At 41.6% G+C, this 15,807-nt stretch overlaps 1 protein-coding gene across 1 annotated transcript; it reads left to right on the top strand.

Annotated features, from left to right (window-relative positions):
- The first annotated feature begins 56 nt into the window (after positions 1 to 56).
- Positions 57 to 11,358, top strand: LOC116619993 (vegetative cell wall protein gp1). The gene is made up of 10 exons (XM_032385400.2): positions 57 to 145; positions 2,393 to 2,470; positions 2,744 to 2,782; positions 4,210 to 4,405; positions 4,982 to 5,151; positions 5,894 to 6,198; positions 7,581 to 7,902; positions 8,562 to 8,816; positions 9,509 to 9,700; positions 10,621 to 11,358. Exons 2-10 carry the CDS (start codon positions 2,401 to 2,403, stop codon positions 10,803 to 10,805), a joined length of 1,734 nt encoding a protein of 577 aa, XP_032241291.2. The 5' UTR covers positions 57 to 145; positions 2,393 to 2,400; the 3' UTR covers positions 10,806 to 11,358.
- The last annotated feature ends 4,449 nt before the right edge of the window (positions 11,359 to 15,807 follow it).

Raw genomic sequence — 15,807 nt, 5'->3', positions numbered from 1 at the left:
CGGGTGTAAGAGGCGACCTGTTGAATTTTTTATGTCTTTTCGTGCAAACCGCTGGTGCAAAAACCTGTCAGGCGTTAGTGTGTTTGTAAACTAAAACTGCGGGCGATTTAGTCGAGGAAATCCACAGGAAAACGCATCGAAGAAGGCAAGAGAAACTCTTTATTTATTTTTTATACCCATAAATTAGTGTCAAGTTAGTGTTTGAAAGGGAAAATTGGCAAACGCAAAGAGTATTGGGATGGAATTCAACATAACTTAAGTCTAGTGCTTTTTCTAATCTAACTTGAAGTGAATTATGACCTGTTCAACACTTGACATTTGTTTTACGGGTGATTCATTATTTTCTCGATAATTTCTGCAATTATGTTCTAAAGCCTAGACTTTATTTTAAAAATAACAGTAAAAAGAAATGTATCCTATGATTGAATAAATTTTGCTAGCATTTCCACCTCTAGTTTGGAGGTTGATCTTTGTATGACTTTATGTTGTAAACATTTTGGTTATCATATACGAGATGCATGAACGAAGACAAGGGAAATTTGGAGAAACCGATCGAAAAAAAAAAAGAAGCATGACTTCCACTGAATTACCTGATAGAATACCAGGTTTCGCTGTCCACTTCGAAAGTATTTAAGAGGAAAACAATTCGAATGCTTTATAAAGCCTTGGTCCGTGTCATTGTGTTCCAAGTTGAAAAGATAGAGCCTTTAATCTTATTTTATATCCACAAACAGCTTTGGGCGTATCAGAGGGAGTGTAGCTTATAAACACCTAATTGGGATGCAACTCAGTTAGTAAACTGATAAAGTGGATTTACCAAAGAGAAAAAAACAGCATACAAGCTGGAATAATTAACTATAAACTTTGTTTTATTTTTATCTTATAAGAATAATTATTATATGCTCCAGAGAACAGAAGCAAAAGCCAAACCTACACTAGTTTTTCTGTGTTAATAACAAACAAACATCTAAATTGCTTGCACGAGGAGTGTAGCCTTGTCGAATTTTGCATATTCCAGTTCTTTCAAATCGCATCTGGGCATGGTTGGCTTCTTTTCAATTGGTAATCCTTGTTGTACCGTATTCCAGTCATCTTCTAGCTGCTAACCCCCCTTGTACGATATTCCAGGCATCTTCTAGCTGCTAGCCCCCGTTGTACGATATTCCAGTCATCTTCTAGCTGCTAACCCCCCGTTGTACGATATTCCAGTCATCTTCTAGCTGCTAACCCCCCGTTGTACGATATTCCAGGCATCTACTAGCTGCTAACTCCCCGTTGTACGATATTCCAGGCATCTACTAGCTGCTAACCCCCCGTTGTACGATATTCCAGTCATCTTCTAGCTGCTAACCCCCCGTTGTACGATATTCCAGGCATCTTTTAGCTGCTAACCCCCCGTTGTACGATATTCCAGTCATCTTCTAGCTGCTAACCCCCCGTGGTACGATATCCCAGGCATCTTTTAGCTGCTAACCCCCCGTTGTACGATATTCCAGGCATCTTTTAGCTGCTAACCCCCCGTTGTACGATATTCCAGGCATCTTTTAGCTGCTAACCCCCCGTTGTACGATATTCCAGGCATCTTTTAGCTGCTAACCACCCGTTGTACGATATTCCAGGCATCTTCTAGCTGCTAACCCCCCGTTGTACGATATTCCAGTCATCTTCTAGCTGCTAACCCCCCGTTGTACGATATTCCAGTCATCTTCTAGCTGCTAGCCCCCCGTTGTACGATATTCCAGTCATCTTCTAGCTGCTAGCCCCCTGTTGTACGATATTCCAGGCATCTTCTAGCTGCTAGCTCCCCGTTGTACGATATTCCAGTCATCTTCTAGCTGCTAGCCCCCCGTTGTACGATATTCCAGGCATCTTCTAGCTGCTAACCCCCCGTTGTACGATATTCCAGGCATCTTCTAGCTGCTAACCCCCCGTTGTACGATATTCCAGTCATCTTCTAGCTGCTAACCCCCCGTTGTACGATATTCCAGTCATCTTCTAGCTGCTAACCCCCCGTTGTAGGATATTCCAGTCATCTTCTAGCTGCTAACCCCCCGTTGTACGATATTCCAGGCATCTTCTAGCTGCTAGCCCCCGTTGTACGATATTCCAGTCATCTTCTAGCTGCTAACCCCCCGTTGTACGATATTCCAGTCATCTTCTAGCTGCTAACCCCCCGTTGTACGATATTCCAGTCATCTTCTAGCTGCTAACCCCCCGCTGTACGATATTCCAGGCATCTTCTAGCTGCTAGCCCCCCGTTGTACGATATTCCAGGCATCTTCTAGTTAGCTAATTCCACTGTACCATATTCCAGACAAGTTGATAACTCCGTTGTACAATATTCCAAGCATCTTCTTGTTGCTGAATCCAACTCTATTGTACTTTATTCCAGGCTTTGTCATGAGGGTGTTGGTTGTGTGCCTGGCCGTTTTCTTGGTTGCGGAGGCATCGATCGAGAAGCGAAATGCTTGTAAGTTTTATCAGGGGCCGCAGACCATTTCTTTTGACAGGGGGGGGGGGCTGAAAAAATAGTGGCGGGAAAATACAAAAATTACTAATGTTACAAAGTCTCGTGTTTTTATTCACAGTACGGTTGACATGTGGATTTCCAAAAGGAGTAGTAGAACAATAGCGCAGCCTTCAACCCTTATTAAAACCAAGGGAATTCCTCATATATTTACAGTATTTTTCTTAATGGGTAATTGTTCAGCCGATGCTGATGCTGATTGTTTTCTTTTTCTAGATAATCGCCAGTCTTTGCAGCCTTACCATCCACTGAAACGTATGTATTATTGTTTACACGGAACTAGCTTAGCCTTCCCATAATGCACTGCCATGGGCGGATCTAGAATTCGGCCACGTATCTCACTAAACAAGGGAACCCTTCAGTCTAAGCCAGTCCTCCCCCTCCATTTCAATATATGGCAGTCGTTTTTCTAAATGGTTCAAAAGAGCCTGGGGCGAGCGCGCGGCAAACCTGTGATGTTGTGAAAACGCCAGGGACTGGCCCTATTTTTAATACGGGGGCCTGTAAAATGTAAACACGAACAAGTTTTCGTGAAAATTTTCGATGCACACAGTTCTAAGGCGCCAAAAAAATAATTAAAGCGGACATCCAAATATAGTATGCAATGTCCTAATAAGGAATTGACCGAGCGAGCTAAAAAACGACAGCATATGAAAAAAAACATTGTCGTATTGGGAGTCTAGTACCAAGGAATCTTAGTTTTCTTTGACTAAAAAGATGGTCACAGTCACTATTTTTCTCTTCTGAATACAGGTCATGAAGCCCCTGGCGTACAAAATGCCGTTTCTTTCCAAATTAGGAAGATATTAGTTGAATTGGTTGTCACCGCGTTTGCCAAAGACTATAATTTTCTTGCTTAAATTCTTGATATGGTTTTCAAAACAAGATGGATTGATGATGATGATGATGGTGAGGAGGAGGAGGATATAATTATAGCAAAGCACGAGGGAAATTTAGTGATTAAATGTCCCCGCATCCGAGGGATGATTAGTTGCAGTCCCGACGCCGCAGGCGGATGGATGGAGCGGAGCGTCTAGAGACCACCCTATTTAATTGCACAAACAATCTGAAATGAAATATTCACTAATTCAAAAGTACTTAAATAAAAATTCAATCAGCTCTACAGTTTTGTTCTTTGAAATCATAACATCAAAATCATCCCACAATCAATCATCCCACATAGCACAAACAATCTGCTCCACAGTTTTGTTCTTTGAGGTCATAAAATCAAAATCATCATCCCACAATCAATCATCCCACATCGCACAAACAATCTGCTCTACAGTTTTGTTCTTTGAAGTCATAAAATCAAAATCATCCCACATGGATCCATTCTAACGTTGTATAGATATCACGAGATCAAGTACTCTATCCGAGGGTCAATTTATCAGGAAGCTGCCTTCTATTTTTTTTCCCTGGTGGAATAACTAGAAGACGAAGCATCTTGGTTCTAAATTTCTCTCAAGCATTGATGTAGAGAGAAACTTAGAAGACAAAATACTTTTTTGTCTTTTTCTAATTTTCCCTCATCATTGATGCATGAGGGAATTAAATTTAGAAACTAAATCTTTCTCATCATTTATGCTTGAAGGAAATTTAGAACCATCTATTGTTTCCGAGGGAATTTCGATAGTAATGGTGGTCATGGTATTATAATAATATTGACATGTTTAATTGTACAGGACAAGCATGGAAGTGCCATCCAGGCTGCAAGAAATTCTGTCTTCCTTCGTGTAAGCGCAGCTGTTGTCTTCCTAACGCGCCTAACTACACCCCGGGGCAGTTCCCTGAGCTTATGCAGTACCAGGCTTCAATGACCGCCCCACCCCCACTCCCACAGGCATGCCCACCAAGCTGTAACCCCACGTGCTATCCCAGGTATGTCAGCTGATACTAGTACAATACACCACGTGCTATACACGTGCTATCCCAGGTATGTCAGCTGATACTAGTACCATACATCACGTGCTATCCACGTGCTATCCTAGGTATGTCAGCTGATATAGTACCATACATCACGTGCTATTCACGTGCTATGCTAGGTATGTCAGCTGATACTAGTACCATACATCACGTGCTATTCACGTGCTATCCTAGGTATGTCAGCTGATACTAGTACAATACACCACGTTCTATTCACGCGCTATCCTAGGTATGTCAGCTGATACTAGTACCATACATCACGTGCTATTCACGTGCTATCCTAGGTATGTCAGCTGATACTAGTACCAGACATCACGTGCTATTCACGTGCTATCTTAGGTATGTCAGCTGATAATAGTACCATACATCACGTGCTATTCACGTGCTATCCTTGGTATGTCAGCTGATACATTTTACTGGGTTATTTTGAATAAATTAAAACTGTCGGGCATTTAGTCTATTAAGATTAGGACCTTTCTCGACTGTCGGGTAAAATATCATCTTTTTTAAAAGTCTCCTTTTTGTCTTCAGCTGTGATGCCGGGTGTTGCGCAGCAAATAGCGGCTCGCCCCAGGCCTCTCCGGCCTATCAACCACCTCCGGCATATCCCGGTTACCAGGCCCCCTCGCCATATGACCCGTATGGTCAATACAGCAACCCTGCCGGCTGTGCTCCCGAGTGTGCGCCCGCAAATACGCCCGGTAAGCGGTGTGGTCTAGTTGACATGCTCAATAGGTACAACTATGTTTAGCATTTATGTCAATCACCAACTCCTTTGTTATTGTTTATAATTGAAAATACAGTGGTTTATTTGCAAGGAAACTTTAAAATAATAATCTACGAATGCACGATATTGATCGAAAATATCTTGGTTACTTGCTTGAATTAGCCGATGGAAATGGATGCTTTGAGTCACTCGGCATTGAGTGGGAGCATAAAATGGCGGCGTGATAAGCCTTCTTCAAGGTCTTTCACTTCCTAAAAGGAGGGGCATTAACATTCACTTTTCCCGTCACTTGTTATCCACGTGACACTTTAACGACGTGACACTAATGATTGCGCGTTTCTATCTTCCTTATTAATTGCCAGGACAGAGGGGTATATACATAACCACTTGGGCACCCTATATAGTAGTAAAATTCTTGACCCAGATCAATTCAGACTGCAAATTCGTCCTTAATGTGACAATAAATAAGATACCATCAAAGTACCTTTTCTTTTGTTCTTAAGGTTCCATCAATATGAGTTCCAAACAAATCCCATTTCCTTGTTTTGCATTATATTTTCTAGAATTATGATAGCGCTTATAAATTTTTCTTGACTTCTACTTTCTACAAGCATAACAAACGCCTAGAATTGTTGTATTGTATGATTCATACGGAGAGAGTAACATCTTATATAGCTATCATGCAAACTTCTTGTCTTTTCGTGTTTTCTCCGAAGAATGCTGTCGTTCCCAGGCTCTACAGTTAAATATACGTCCAGCATTGTCCGCGAACCCAGCCCCCACAGAGAAGCCAGAGCCAACAACCCGACCCTCGCCTCCCACACAAAAACAAGCTGACAAGCCTAAAATCTCCAAGTTAAAGGCGGCAAAACAGATAAGACCGGGAACCCTGTGTTTGCGTAAATGCCAGAAGTTATGCCACAGCAAATGCAAGTTTGTTTGCTGTTTGCCTACACACAAGCACTTTGATGATGACCCGAAGCCAGTCAAGAAACTTAAACCCACCTACTACAGAAAGAAGGTAAAAAGATATACACGAGGTTATCTTTCACAACGTTTATAGCCCTGGATGTGCCGGGATGGGAGTAGGGGAATTTGAAGCATCTGTTTGGGCCGCCATTTATACTTTTCCATACGGTATTAAAGGCGCATTGTCACCAGTTTACTTCCGGAGGTCCGACGGAAACCTCAACCGTTAAAAAACAAAAGAATCTATTAAAATCCGAGATATTTAACAGGCCGTCCGCTCTAAATTATCAATCACATCCTCAAAGAAACTTCCAATAGACACACTGCTTTCAATTTTTTGAAATATTTTTCAAAATCATCGGAGATTGTTACGTAATCGACCGGAAGTAAACTGGTGACAATGCGGCTTTCAGGACGGACCATTAGAAAAGGGGAGGGGGGAGTGGGTGGGGAGGGATTGGGTGGGGGGGTTTCAGTCGTGCAAGATTTTCATGTCTTGTCTCAAAGACGTGCATAATCGTTGCATGCCTTTTTTCCATGCTTTTCATCGCGTATGAATTTTTTTGTTCCTTACCCCCCCCCCCCCCCCCCCCTTCACTTTCACTTTAAATCCGTCCCTCAGGTGACGGTGGAATAATTTGTAAAAACAGAACTGATTAATTGTCAAAGATTGAATCACTCTTCCCAGTATGATTTGTTTTGTTTCTATCAATAAGGTAAAAAATTGAAATGAAGCAGACATTCGATACATGAAGAGCGTTTCATATCAAACGCACAATAGAAGCCATATGAACGTGCTTGGCTAAAATCACTGCTATGCTTTGAGCTCCCAAGAGACCAACGGCGCCTAGATAACCCTCGGTATTTTTCACACTACGTCACAGCGAGCTGTGTGTGGCGTAACCCTATAAGACTTAGGTCTTAAGGGCTAGGAACCTGATTATTGCCTCCCTATTAATGCACAGTTGCCTTGGTGACTGTGTGTTACACAGTTCCTTAAATAGCGGTGTTGTGGCCGAAATTTCCAGCCTAGCCGTAAAACTTTGGCTGCCATACTTTGATTAAGCGGATGTCTGGGTGTATGGTCTACTTTTTCGCATTTTCATCCGAAAGTCTAATATGTTCGATCCTCAGCGGACCCGTTTTTGTTCTTTGTTCTTTCATTACTGTTAGTACAGTCGATTAACGAAAGGCTGTCGCCGACACGCTAAGCGTTTGGCATTGTACAGGTGCTATAAATAAATGTTTTACATCAGAATTATTCCTTTAGGAAAACTGTAAAATAAATGCTACCATTCTGTCCTAACTTTCAAAATCACCGGAATATGAATGCGCCTCCTTTTGTTCTTGTGAAATTTAATTTAGAGAATTTTCGTTGTTGTTGTTTTACTCTTTATTAATTTTCTTCGCGCTTTTTTCGTTATATTACCGAAGCCACGTGTACCAAGCAGCGACAAAGCATCACCCACCCCACAGAAGACAAAAAGCGATTACTATGTCAGACCTGTGGCGGGACCACAACCCGTACGCTTCCCGTCATTCGCCGCGGCCACCCGAGCGCCATCGCAATTCCAGCCTCAGCCTCAAACGGACTCATGCGGAGGTCCTGATCAGGATCCCTGTGGTAATGAGGACCCAGACCCCACCGCGAACCCATTTGGCGCCACTACTGATCCATTTCCCACAGACGACTATCAGCAACCCACAGGGAGCTCCTACGTATCCCAAGCTCCCTCTGCTACACAGGCAGCACAAGGTATTGCGACAATTTGTTTATAAAAACAAAAAACAAAACAAAAACAAATAAACAAACAAACAACAACAAAAAGACAAAGAGCTTAGTGTGTCCGAATCAACCCAACACATCTTTGTCCTCTTTATTGAGTACCATATCAATCTATATCCTGTCGGTTTTTCTAAATAATCCAAAAGTGCATGAGACGAGCGAGCGGAAAACTTGTGATAATCTACGTCTGGGTGGCGAAGGGCAAAAAGCCACGAATTCCTCCAAGTTGGTGTAAAAATTTTACACAGTCCTAGCGCGATAAAAAGGCAAAAAAAATATCCAACGAAAATAACGTATATAATATTTAAAAAAGGAATTGGAAAAATCGTTTTCAAATAAGATTGTTTGTTGAAATTGATGGGAGAAAATCCCGACAATTTAGCGGCTATTATAAAATTATTAAAAGTATTTGGGTATTGCATTTTGTCTTTGATAATGGGGTTTTCCTGTTATAATAGAGCAAATAATCGTACACCCAATCGACATTAAAAAATAAGAAGATCTTAGTTATAGAGAAATATTTTTATTTACAAAATCTTTTTAACGTATGCTCTGATCACGGTCTTGTACGTACGTACTCACCGAGCGCATTTATTCCCATTTCCTCAATTTGCTACTTATTCCTGTAGGTGTCTGCCCAGCGGCTTGTCCTTCGTCATGCGCACCAGCGTGCACCCCTCAGTGCTGTGAAGAGACCCCCGCACAGCCAATGTTCTTCGCACCACCCCCTCCACCGTTCTTCTTACCCACGATGCTTTTCGGTAACCCAACCGAGCCTCGACATGTCGGTTCTCCCGGTTTGAGCCCGTTGGGTCAGCAGTCTACCTGCCCGGGTACATGCTCTAGCGCATGCGCACCTGTTTGCTCGCCAATCTGTTGCGGAGGTATGTAGGGCCAGGGAAGTGTAAGGCGATGTTTGTAGGATTCCTGTAAAGAGGCCTGCTTAGTTAGGAGAGGTTCTGATCTAGTACAGGCCAGGGGCGTACGCAAGTTTTAACAAGTTGCAGTAGTAGTATAGTATGCACCGAATTACCCGTTTTTTGCTCAAGCATACGTAATGAGCCTTTGTTGACCTTTGTGGACACAGTACATGCAAGAGGCGTACGCAGGGGCGTACGCAACTTTTAACAGGTTGCAGTCAAAGCATTCAGATGCTGAATGAGGGCGTGGCCCCTTATCCCCGCGAAGATCTCATAGCTCCCGCTTTTGGGTTTGAAATTTTGAGAATCTTACATGATCCTCTGTCATCCTCTATCTGAGATAGGACTTCAGTCGTCGCATGGCACTGAACGATATAACAATATATTTGGAAATCATCTGAGGGCTATCATGATTAAAGAAATATGGTTTTTCTCCTCATCATCTATATAGAAACTAAAATTACGTACATAAAAATGATTGTTTTTTTCCCTTGTTATGTAAATGAGATCGTCAATTTTTTTTGCAGCTCGGTGACTGCAGGCAAATAGGCTGCGTACGCCTTTGTATGCACAAATATTTATTTTTCATGTTTGATGATACTGTGAGTCTTCACGGGAATAAATTGAAAAAGAAAAAATCTATTTTTTTCTTTCAGGTCAAGTAGTTGCTGCATCTCGTACCCAGGCCCCCATTGCTGTCCACGTCCCTCCCGCCGTCCCGCAGCATCCCGCACCTCCACCAGCCGTCCCGCAACACGTGGGATCTCCCGGATTTAGTGTACCGCTGACCTGTTCCGTGGGCTGCCCTAGTATGTGTGCTCCCTCGTGTACTCCTGCATGCTGTGCAGGTTTGTAACAAGTTGGCCTTTTTTTTAGAAACTGCCGTTGATTTGTATTTTTGTGGCTCATAAGAGGGCGTTTATTAAAGCTCTCATTGAGTGCTAATTTGAAGCAAAAAATCTATTTCAAATTTAGTTTTATATTCCTTATTCCGCGCTCGCAGAGCAACAGTGCTGGCCGAATCAGCCAGCTTTGCTAGCCCAACAATCTTGGCGTTATTTAAACATACATGTCACCATCGCCATTCTTACGTTGGATGGGGTATTGGGTCGATTGACAAGCGAAGAGCATGTTGGGAGGAATATCTTATAACTTATTACGAGGCACCAAGAACTGGTTTTCGACTCTGCCAAATTTTCGTCTTTAAAGGGTCAGTGTCATGTTAAGAGATTCGCAATAGCTCTCCGGCCCGCTCACAATGAATTTCAGTCAAATTCTAATATTGACTTGAGCCTTTGGTATATGTGGGAGACTTAAATTCAAAATAAAATGACCACAAACAGTAAATAAACATAGTTTTCAATAAAAATATTGCAGATTTTTATAGCAAGACATTGACAGCTTAAAGTTCAACTGTTTGTAGACAATAAAAAGCCTACAATACACACTGATCCAGACATGCAGAGTACCATGACAGAGAGAGCAGAATTGCCCAAATCTACCATTTTCTAGCTCTCATTTAGTATCACATCAACATGTCTACGACGCCATGTTGAATTGCGTCTCCTAAAATCGTCCCAGCATGCTGTTTGCTTATCAACTCGAACCAATCCCCCGCGCAGCGTAAGAATAGCTAATTAGATTGTCACTCAGTTCCTCGACATTTTGTCAACCTTGTGGTCAACCGAGCATAGCGCTGCCAGCACTGCCCGCCAATGTAGGGAATCTTGCACGGGACTAAGTCTTGTTTGACCGGTTTCCAAATCAGGTCGACCCAGTTCTCCTGGTCTTCACCACCCTCTTCCAGACCACCCTAGAGGGACCTGCATGGAACCGACATGCCCCAACTCGTGCTTCCCGTCATGCACTTCGAGATGCTGCAGCGGAGCCTCGCTTCCAGCCAACTGGGATAAGAGAAACAGCCTTTGGAGATACAAAACATCCCGGATGTAGAATATCCCGGATTACGTAAACATGGATTCCAATTTAGAAGTGGTATCCATGAGACCTTGCGACTTTTCAACAAAGATGCTGAACAAAGACACCATATAAACAAAATTCGTCTGATTGGGGTCACTTTTGCTCAGGCTCAGAGAAAACTTTATTTTGTCAGCTTTGAGCTCGATATTTTTTTAACCTGAGAAAGGTATGCTGTTTGTATGAGGGATGCTCGTTATTTTGTGGGGGAAGGGCTCCGCACCGTGAAGATATAGATGCATTCACGGTGCACCCCACCCTCACCCCAGGCCACAGGCATCTAAAAAATGGGGTAATTTCTTATTGATGAAAAAACCTATGACTGCGCACCAGCCTTTGAGTCAATCCTAATGTCGCGCTTGATAGTAGGGGAAGTATAATATTTAAGAATCGATATGTAAATAGGCTAGGCAGTGAATAATTCTTAATTGCAAAACACGAAAGTCATAAAAATACCACGACTTGATGTTCACTTAACGTTTGCAAATGTACACTATGATGTGATAAAATAAATATAAATTACCAACGACTTCAAATGTTTGCAAATGCACTATGAAGCAAAAATATATATATTTGTCAAGGTATCCAGTAACGATGTATTTTGTAAAAACCGTCTATAAGCGCACGCGTTATGATTACATGAAATGTTTGTATTTAATTTTTATTGTAAAATTGAAGGCTTACTGTGTGAAGAAACTCACCATCACCATCACTTCCGTTTGTGCAGCCCGTTTGTGTAGCCCTTAGATATATGGTTCTGTAAGACTTTTGAGACAATTCTGCTCTTTTTTGCGTTAGGGCGTTTTGCAATTTGTTACTGCCCACCAATTGTTATTAAAAGTTTGTCCCTACAAAGAAAAAAGCTCTTTTATTTCAGTATTTACAATTTTTACTCTCCCTAATAGCAAGGGCGTAATGCTCTACTCATAAAAAAAAGAAAAACGTATAACACAAACTGACAAAAAGCAGGTTTGAAACAATACAAGATGACATTTTGGCTAACCGAGTAGACAAAATGTCAAATGCACAAGTAGTTAATGAAATACTTCATTAACTACGTCAATTTGACATTTTATCTATGTAGACAGACGAACATAGACTTTCAAACATTTTTTCAGCTGTCTAAGACTTCATTACTGCTGCACCATGGCCGTAGCTAGATTATTTTGGTAGGGGGGGGGGGGGGGATTGTGAGCTTTAGCATTACAAGTATTGGCTGGAAGGGGGGAGGGGGAAAGCCACGTTCTTGCGCGCACTATATATCAAATGGATACCCCCCCCCCCCCCCCCCCACCTTAAGCTCACACTCGCGCGCCAGTATTCACAACTAGAGGTCGTTGAGTGAGATTTTACGAATTACAAGTTATAGGAGTCTTTGGAACGCCATCAGTGTTTCTCAATTTTCATACAGTATTGTTATAATGCTTTGCCTGAAGCTGATAATTAGCAGATGAGCAACGAGCTATTTCCCGGGGTTTTATTATTTGTTATACCACTCCCCTTGATAGCTTTTAGCTCAATTGTATCCAATTCTTTCCCTCCAGTTTTTCAATCTTTTTGACGACACACTCCCCTCCAGACCCCCATACTTAGGTCCTGATAAACGTAGTGTCTTATCTTCATCGATGTCTATGTTGACATCTGCTTTTAATTATAGCTGAAAGAAAGTAAAAAAATTTATCTTGGAACATGGGAGCTAATATTTGTCTTTTTTGTAATTTCTCAGTGTTTACGTTTGTGTTGATGTAAGAGAGATCTGCTCAGCTCAGGTGTGAATTAAGTCATTCGTCAAATAAACTTATACTTATCAACTGAACAGTTGGGCAGCTGCGACCAGAACATTTAACAGTCAAACACGCGCTTTTCTTTTTCCTCATCTCCGCGTAAAGCGAACTAATATCATGCAAGACTACGTGGAAGTATCAAAGTAAATAAGTAAGTACTTTAGCATTTTTTGCACCTATTTTCTTTCTAACCTTATAGGATAGCATGCCTGATTTACATTTATTACGGTTACCCCCATTTCCCAAGCATTATAATTTTCTATCTTTCGGACTCTTAGGCAAGTAATACCATTCCCCGGATCCGGATCATTCCAAACCAACAAACCATCTGGTTGTATTCTCAATAGTGCACAATGAACACAATACACCATGTAGTGTGGTACTTTTTGTTACGTTGGATATTACAGAAAGGATTTCTTTGGTGATTTTTCTTGGCTTTTTACTTAAAACTATAAATTAAGGTTTAGTTAGTTTACCTTTTAAAAGTTTCTTTAAAACGAAGATACCGCTAAGAGACAGAGAAATGCCATAAGAGACTTTTCCTCATCATTTCATTTAGTTCCATTCATTAGCTCTGTATTTAGTCTTATGAAAACTCTGTTGTTACCAAACTTACCGTGTCTGTTAATTTAGAATAAAATCAATATTTGAACAAGCGCACGCGAGAGGCTCGAAACATCACCTGGAGGAAGGGAAATAAAACAGTCATGGGCCTCGGAGGAACAATTAGCCTAATATCAAAATGCAAAGGCTGATATACAGTGATAGCTTAAGAAGCTCGAATCGAGGAAAAATACGCCCTTTGAGTGTTTATGGAAAAGAGTACATTCTAAATGAGTATAGAAAACGGTTCAACTTAACGAAAGGACTGGAGCATAGTTTGCTTATATTGAAAACCAGTAAAGTACTTCAGGAAAGAACAGAAAAAATGCTACCCGGCATTAGAAGTAAAGAACGAAGCTTCGTCTCGTCAAATATCAAAGAAAAAGTTGAGTCGCTAGAAGAATATAAGAAAAGAGCAGAGTTCCAAGAAAACGCTCTGACTAAAAGCTCTACAAAAGAAATAAGTAAAATCCAAAATAGCGCACAGGACGATTGCCCAAACGTGCCACCGAACTCGCCCTTAATATCAAACTACGAGTTTGACTGTTGGGATTATTTTTCGACAGTTTTCTTCCAGTTGTTTCCCAGCGCAAAAGATTCTAGGAGCCAGCATTATGAAAGGGTCAGTGGACACAATGATGGCATCCCGCGCAGATGTAAGAATTGCGAATGGAGGGAAGTAAGTAACAGTATCAGACGAGAGCACACGAACTTGACCAATCAAAGGAAAGTCTCGACCGAGGGTATGACGATAAAGAAGTCAATACCAGAGCCGAAGAAACCGGTCAAACCGGTTATACCAAATCCGGTTAAACTGGTCAATCCGGCTGAACCGCTATCGAAAGTGAAGGAAAAAGACAATCGAGTAGTTTTGCCAGAAAAACCAAGGAATTCTTTTCAGGGAAATCCTAAATCAAACAAAATAAATGCGCCAGAAAACCAACAGAACACGGACGAAATTGTGCAACAGATTGAGAATAATTTGCAAAAGGCTTTTGACAAAAGCGAATACAAAGTGGGAGGAAATAGTAAAAAGAAGTTTAAAAAGAATGCAGTAAAAAACACGAAGGAAGTAGTACGAAATATTGAACAGAAATTTGTAAACGATGCGACGAGACACACGAACAAAGTTTCAAATGCTATTGAAACAGAAATTAAAAAGAGTGCGGCAAAAACAATTTTAATTGACAGATTACCGAAGCCGATCGCCTATAATAACATACGAAGAATCATTTTGGCCCCGAGTCAAATCGAGAAGGAAAAACCGAAAACAATATGGAGGTGCCCTGCTCTGGAACATGATGACGCTTTCAAAAATGACGGCCAATCCAATTCACCTTCTCGCGCATGCGCTGTAAAGGACTGTCTCTCTACGCGCTGTGCAAGGATGAACGACCCGAGAAGAATACAGGCTGGTCAGCAGTCTTCAAATAAAGAGGAGAAAAAGCCAAAGGTGGACCACAGAAGGTTAGTGACCGATAGAAGGACACGGAGGTCGTGTGACCAGCAGGAAGACAAAGGCAGTCTGTCCAATCAGAAGCAGCAAAAGTTAGGTAACCAATCAAAACAAGCAGAAAATCTGAATAATCAGAAACAAGAGTCTGAATGTGACCAATCAGAGCACAAAAATCATCTGACTAATGAAAAGCTTCAAAGAACAGACGACCAATCAGAGCCAACTAAAAAACTGACGAATAAGGAGCAACAAATGAAAGACAACATATCCTCGAAAAACGGGAAAAAAACATTTGACCAATCAGAGTACAGAAGGCATATAACCAACCAGAAACTTTCTTGTCTTCAAATAAATGAGGATGAAGCGTCGAAACAGAATAGGGATATCGTAGATAGAAAGATTTGTGATGAGAAAGCGGTTGCAACAGAACGATCAATTGACAGCAGCAAACGCAAAGAGACAGATAAAGCCACGAAATACCAAACCCAAGTATCAAGTTTCAACACAACTACACGCTGGGGTGGACCAAATATCATCGATGGCAATGTAGGAAAAAATCTAAAACACATCTCCCCTAAAGCAGGGCATATAGTTATGCCCGAAGGAGAATTCTTAAGAAAAGACCCCTGCAATGAGGCAGCGGTTGATCTTAAAAGTTTACGTGAGCCTTGTACAAGCGACACAAAGTTGGCTTATCGACAAAAAGACTACGACAAATGGTCACGTGACAAGGCAAGACAGAGACACTGGAAATGATAGGACTTCATATAGTGATATCTGTCTGTTCTCAAAGTCTCTATGAGCTAACTTGTGAATGCAAACATATTTATCTAGCTAGTTTCGTCCAAGGCTAAGTCCAAACGTCGTTTATTATCCATGAGCCGTATTCAGTGCAGATGCATGCAAGTAAAGATGAAACAATCGACTGCATTTGCACTCCAGGCACGTTCCCAGGATTTGCCGAGAAGGTATCATTATGGAGTTTGAAGATTTCTGAATGAGGAAGACCCGCCAACGGGGGCACCCCCCACCCCTCCCCCCTGTGATGAACGCGCCTGCATGCATTTGCATTGAGCTCGGCTCATGGATTATACGACCTTTGGACCTAATGTACATAATATACACAGTATCAGCA

The sequence above is a fragment of the Nematostella vectensis genome, chromosome 15 (genome assembly GCF_932526225.1).
Source record: "Nematostella vectensis chromosome 15, jaNemVect1.1, whole genome shotgun sequence".
Taxonomy (NCBI): domain Eukaryota; kingdom Metazoa; phylum Cnidaria; class Anthozoa; order Actiniaria; family Edwardsiidae; genus Nematostella; species Nematostella vectensis.
This window is presented reverse-complemented; position numbering and strand designations above follow the sequence as displayed.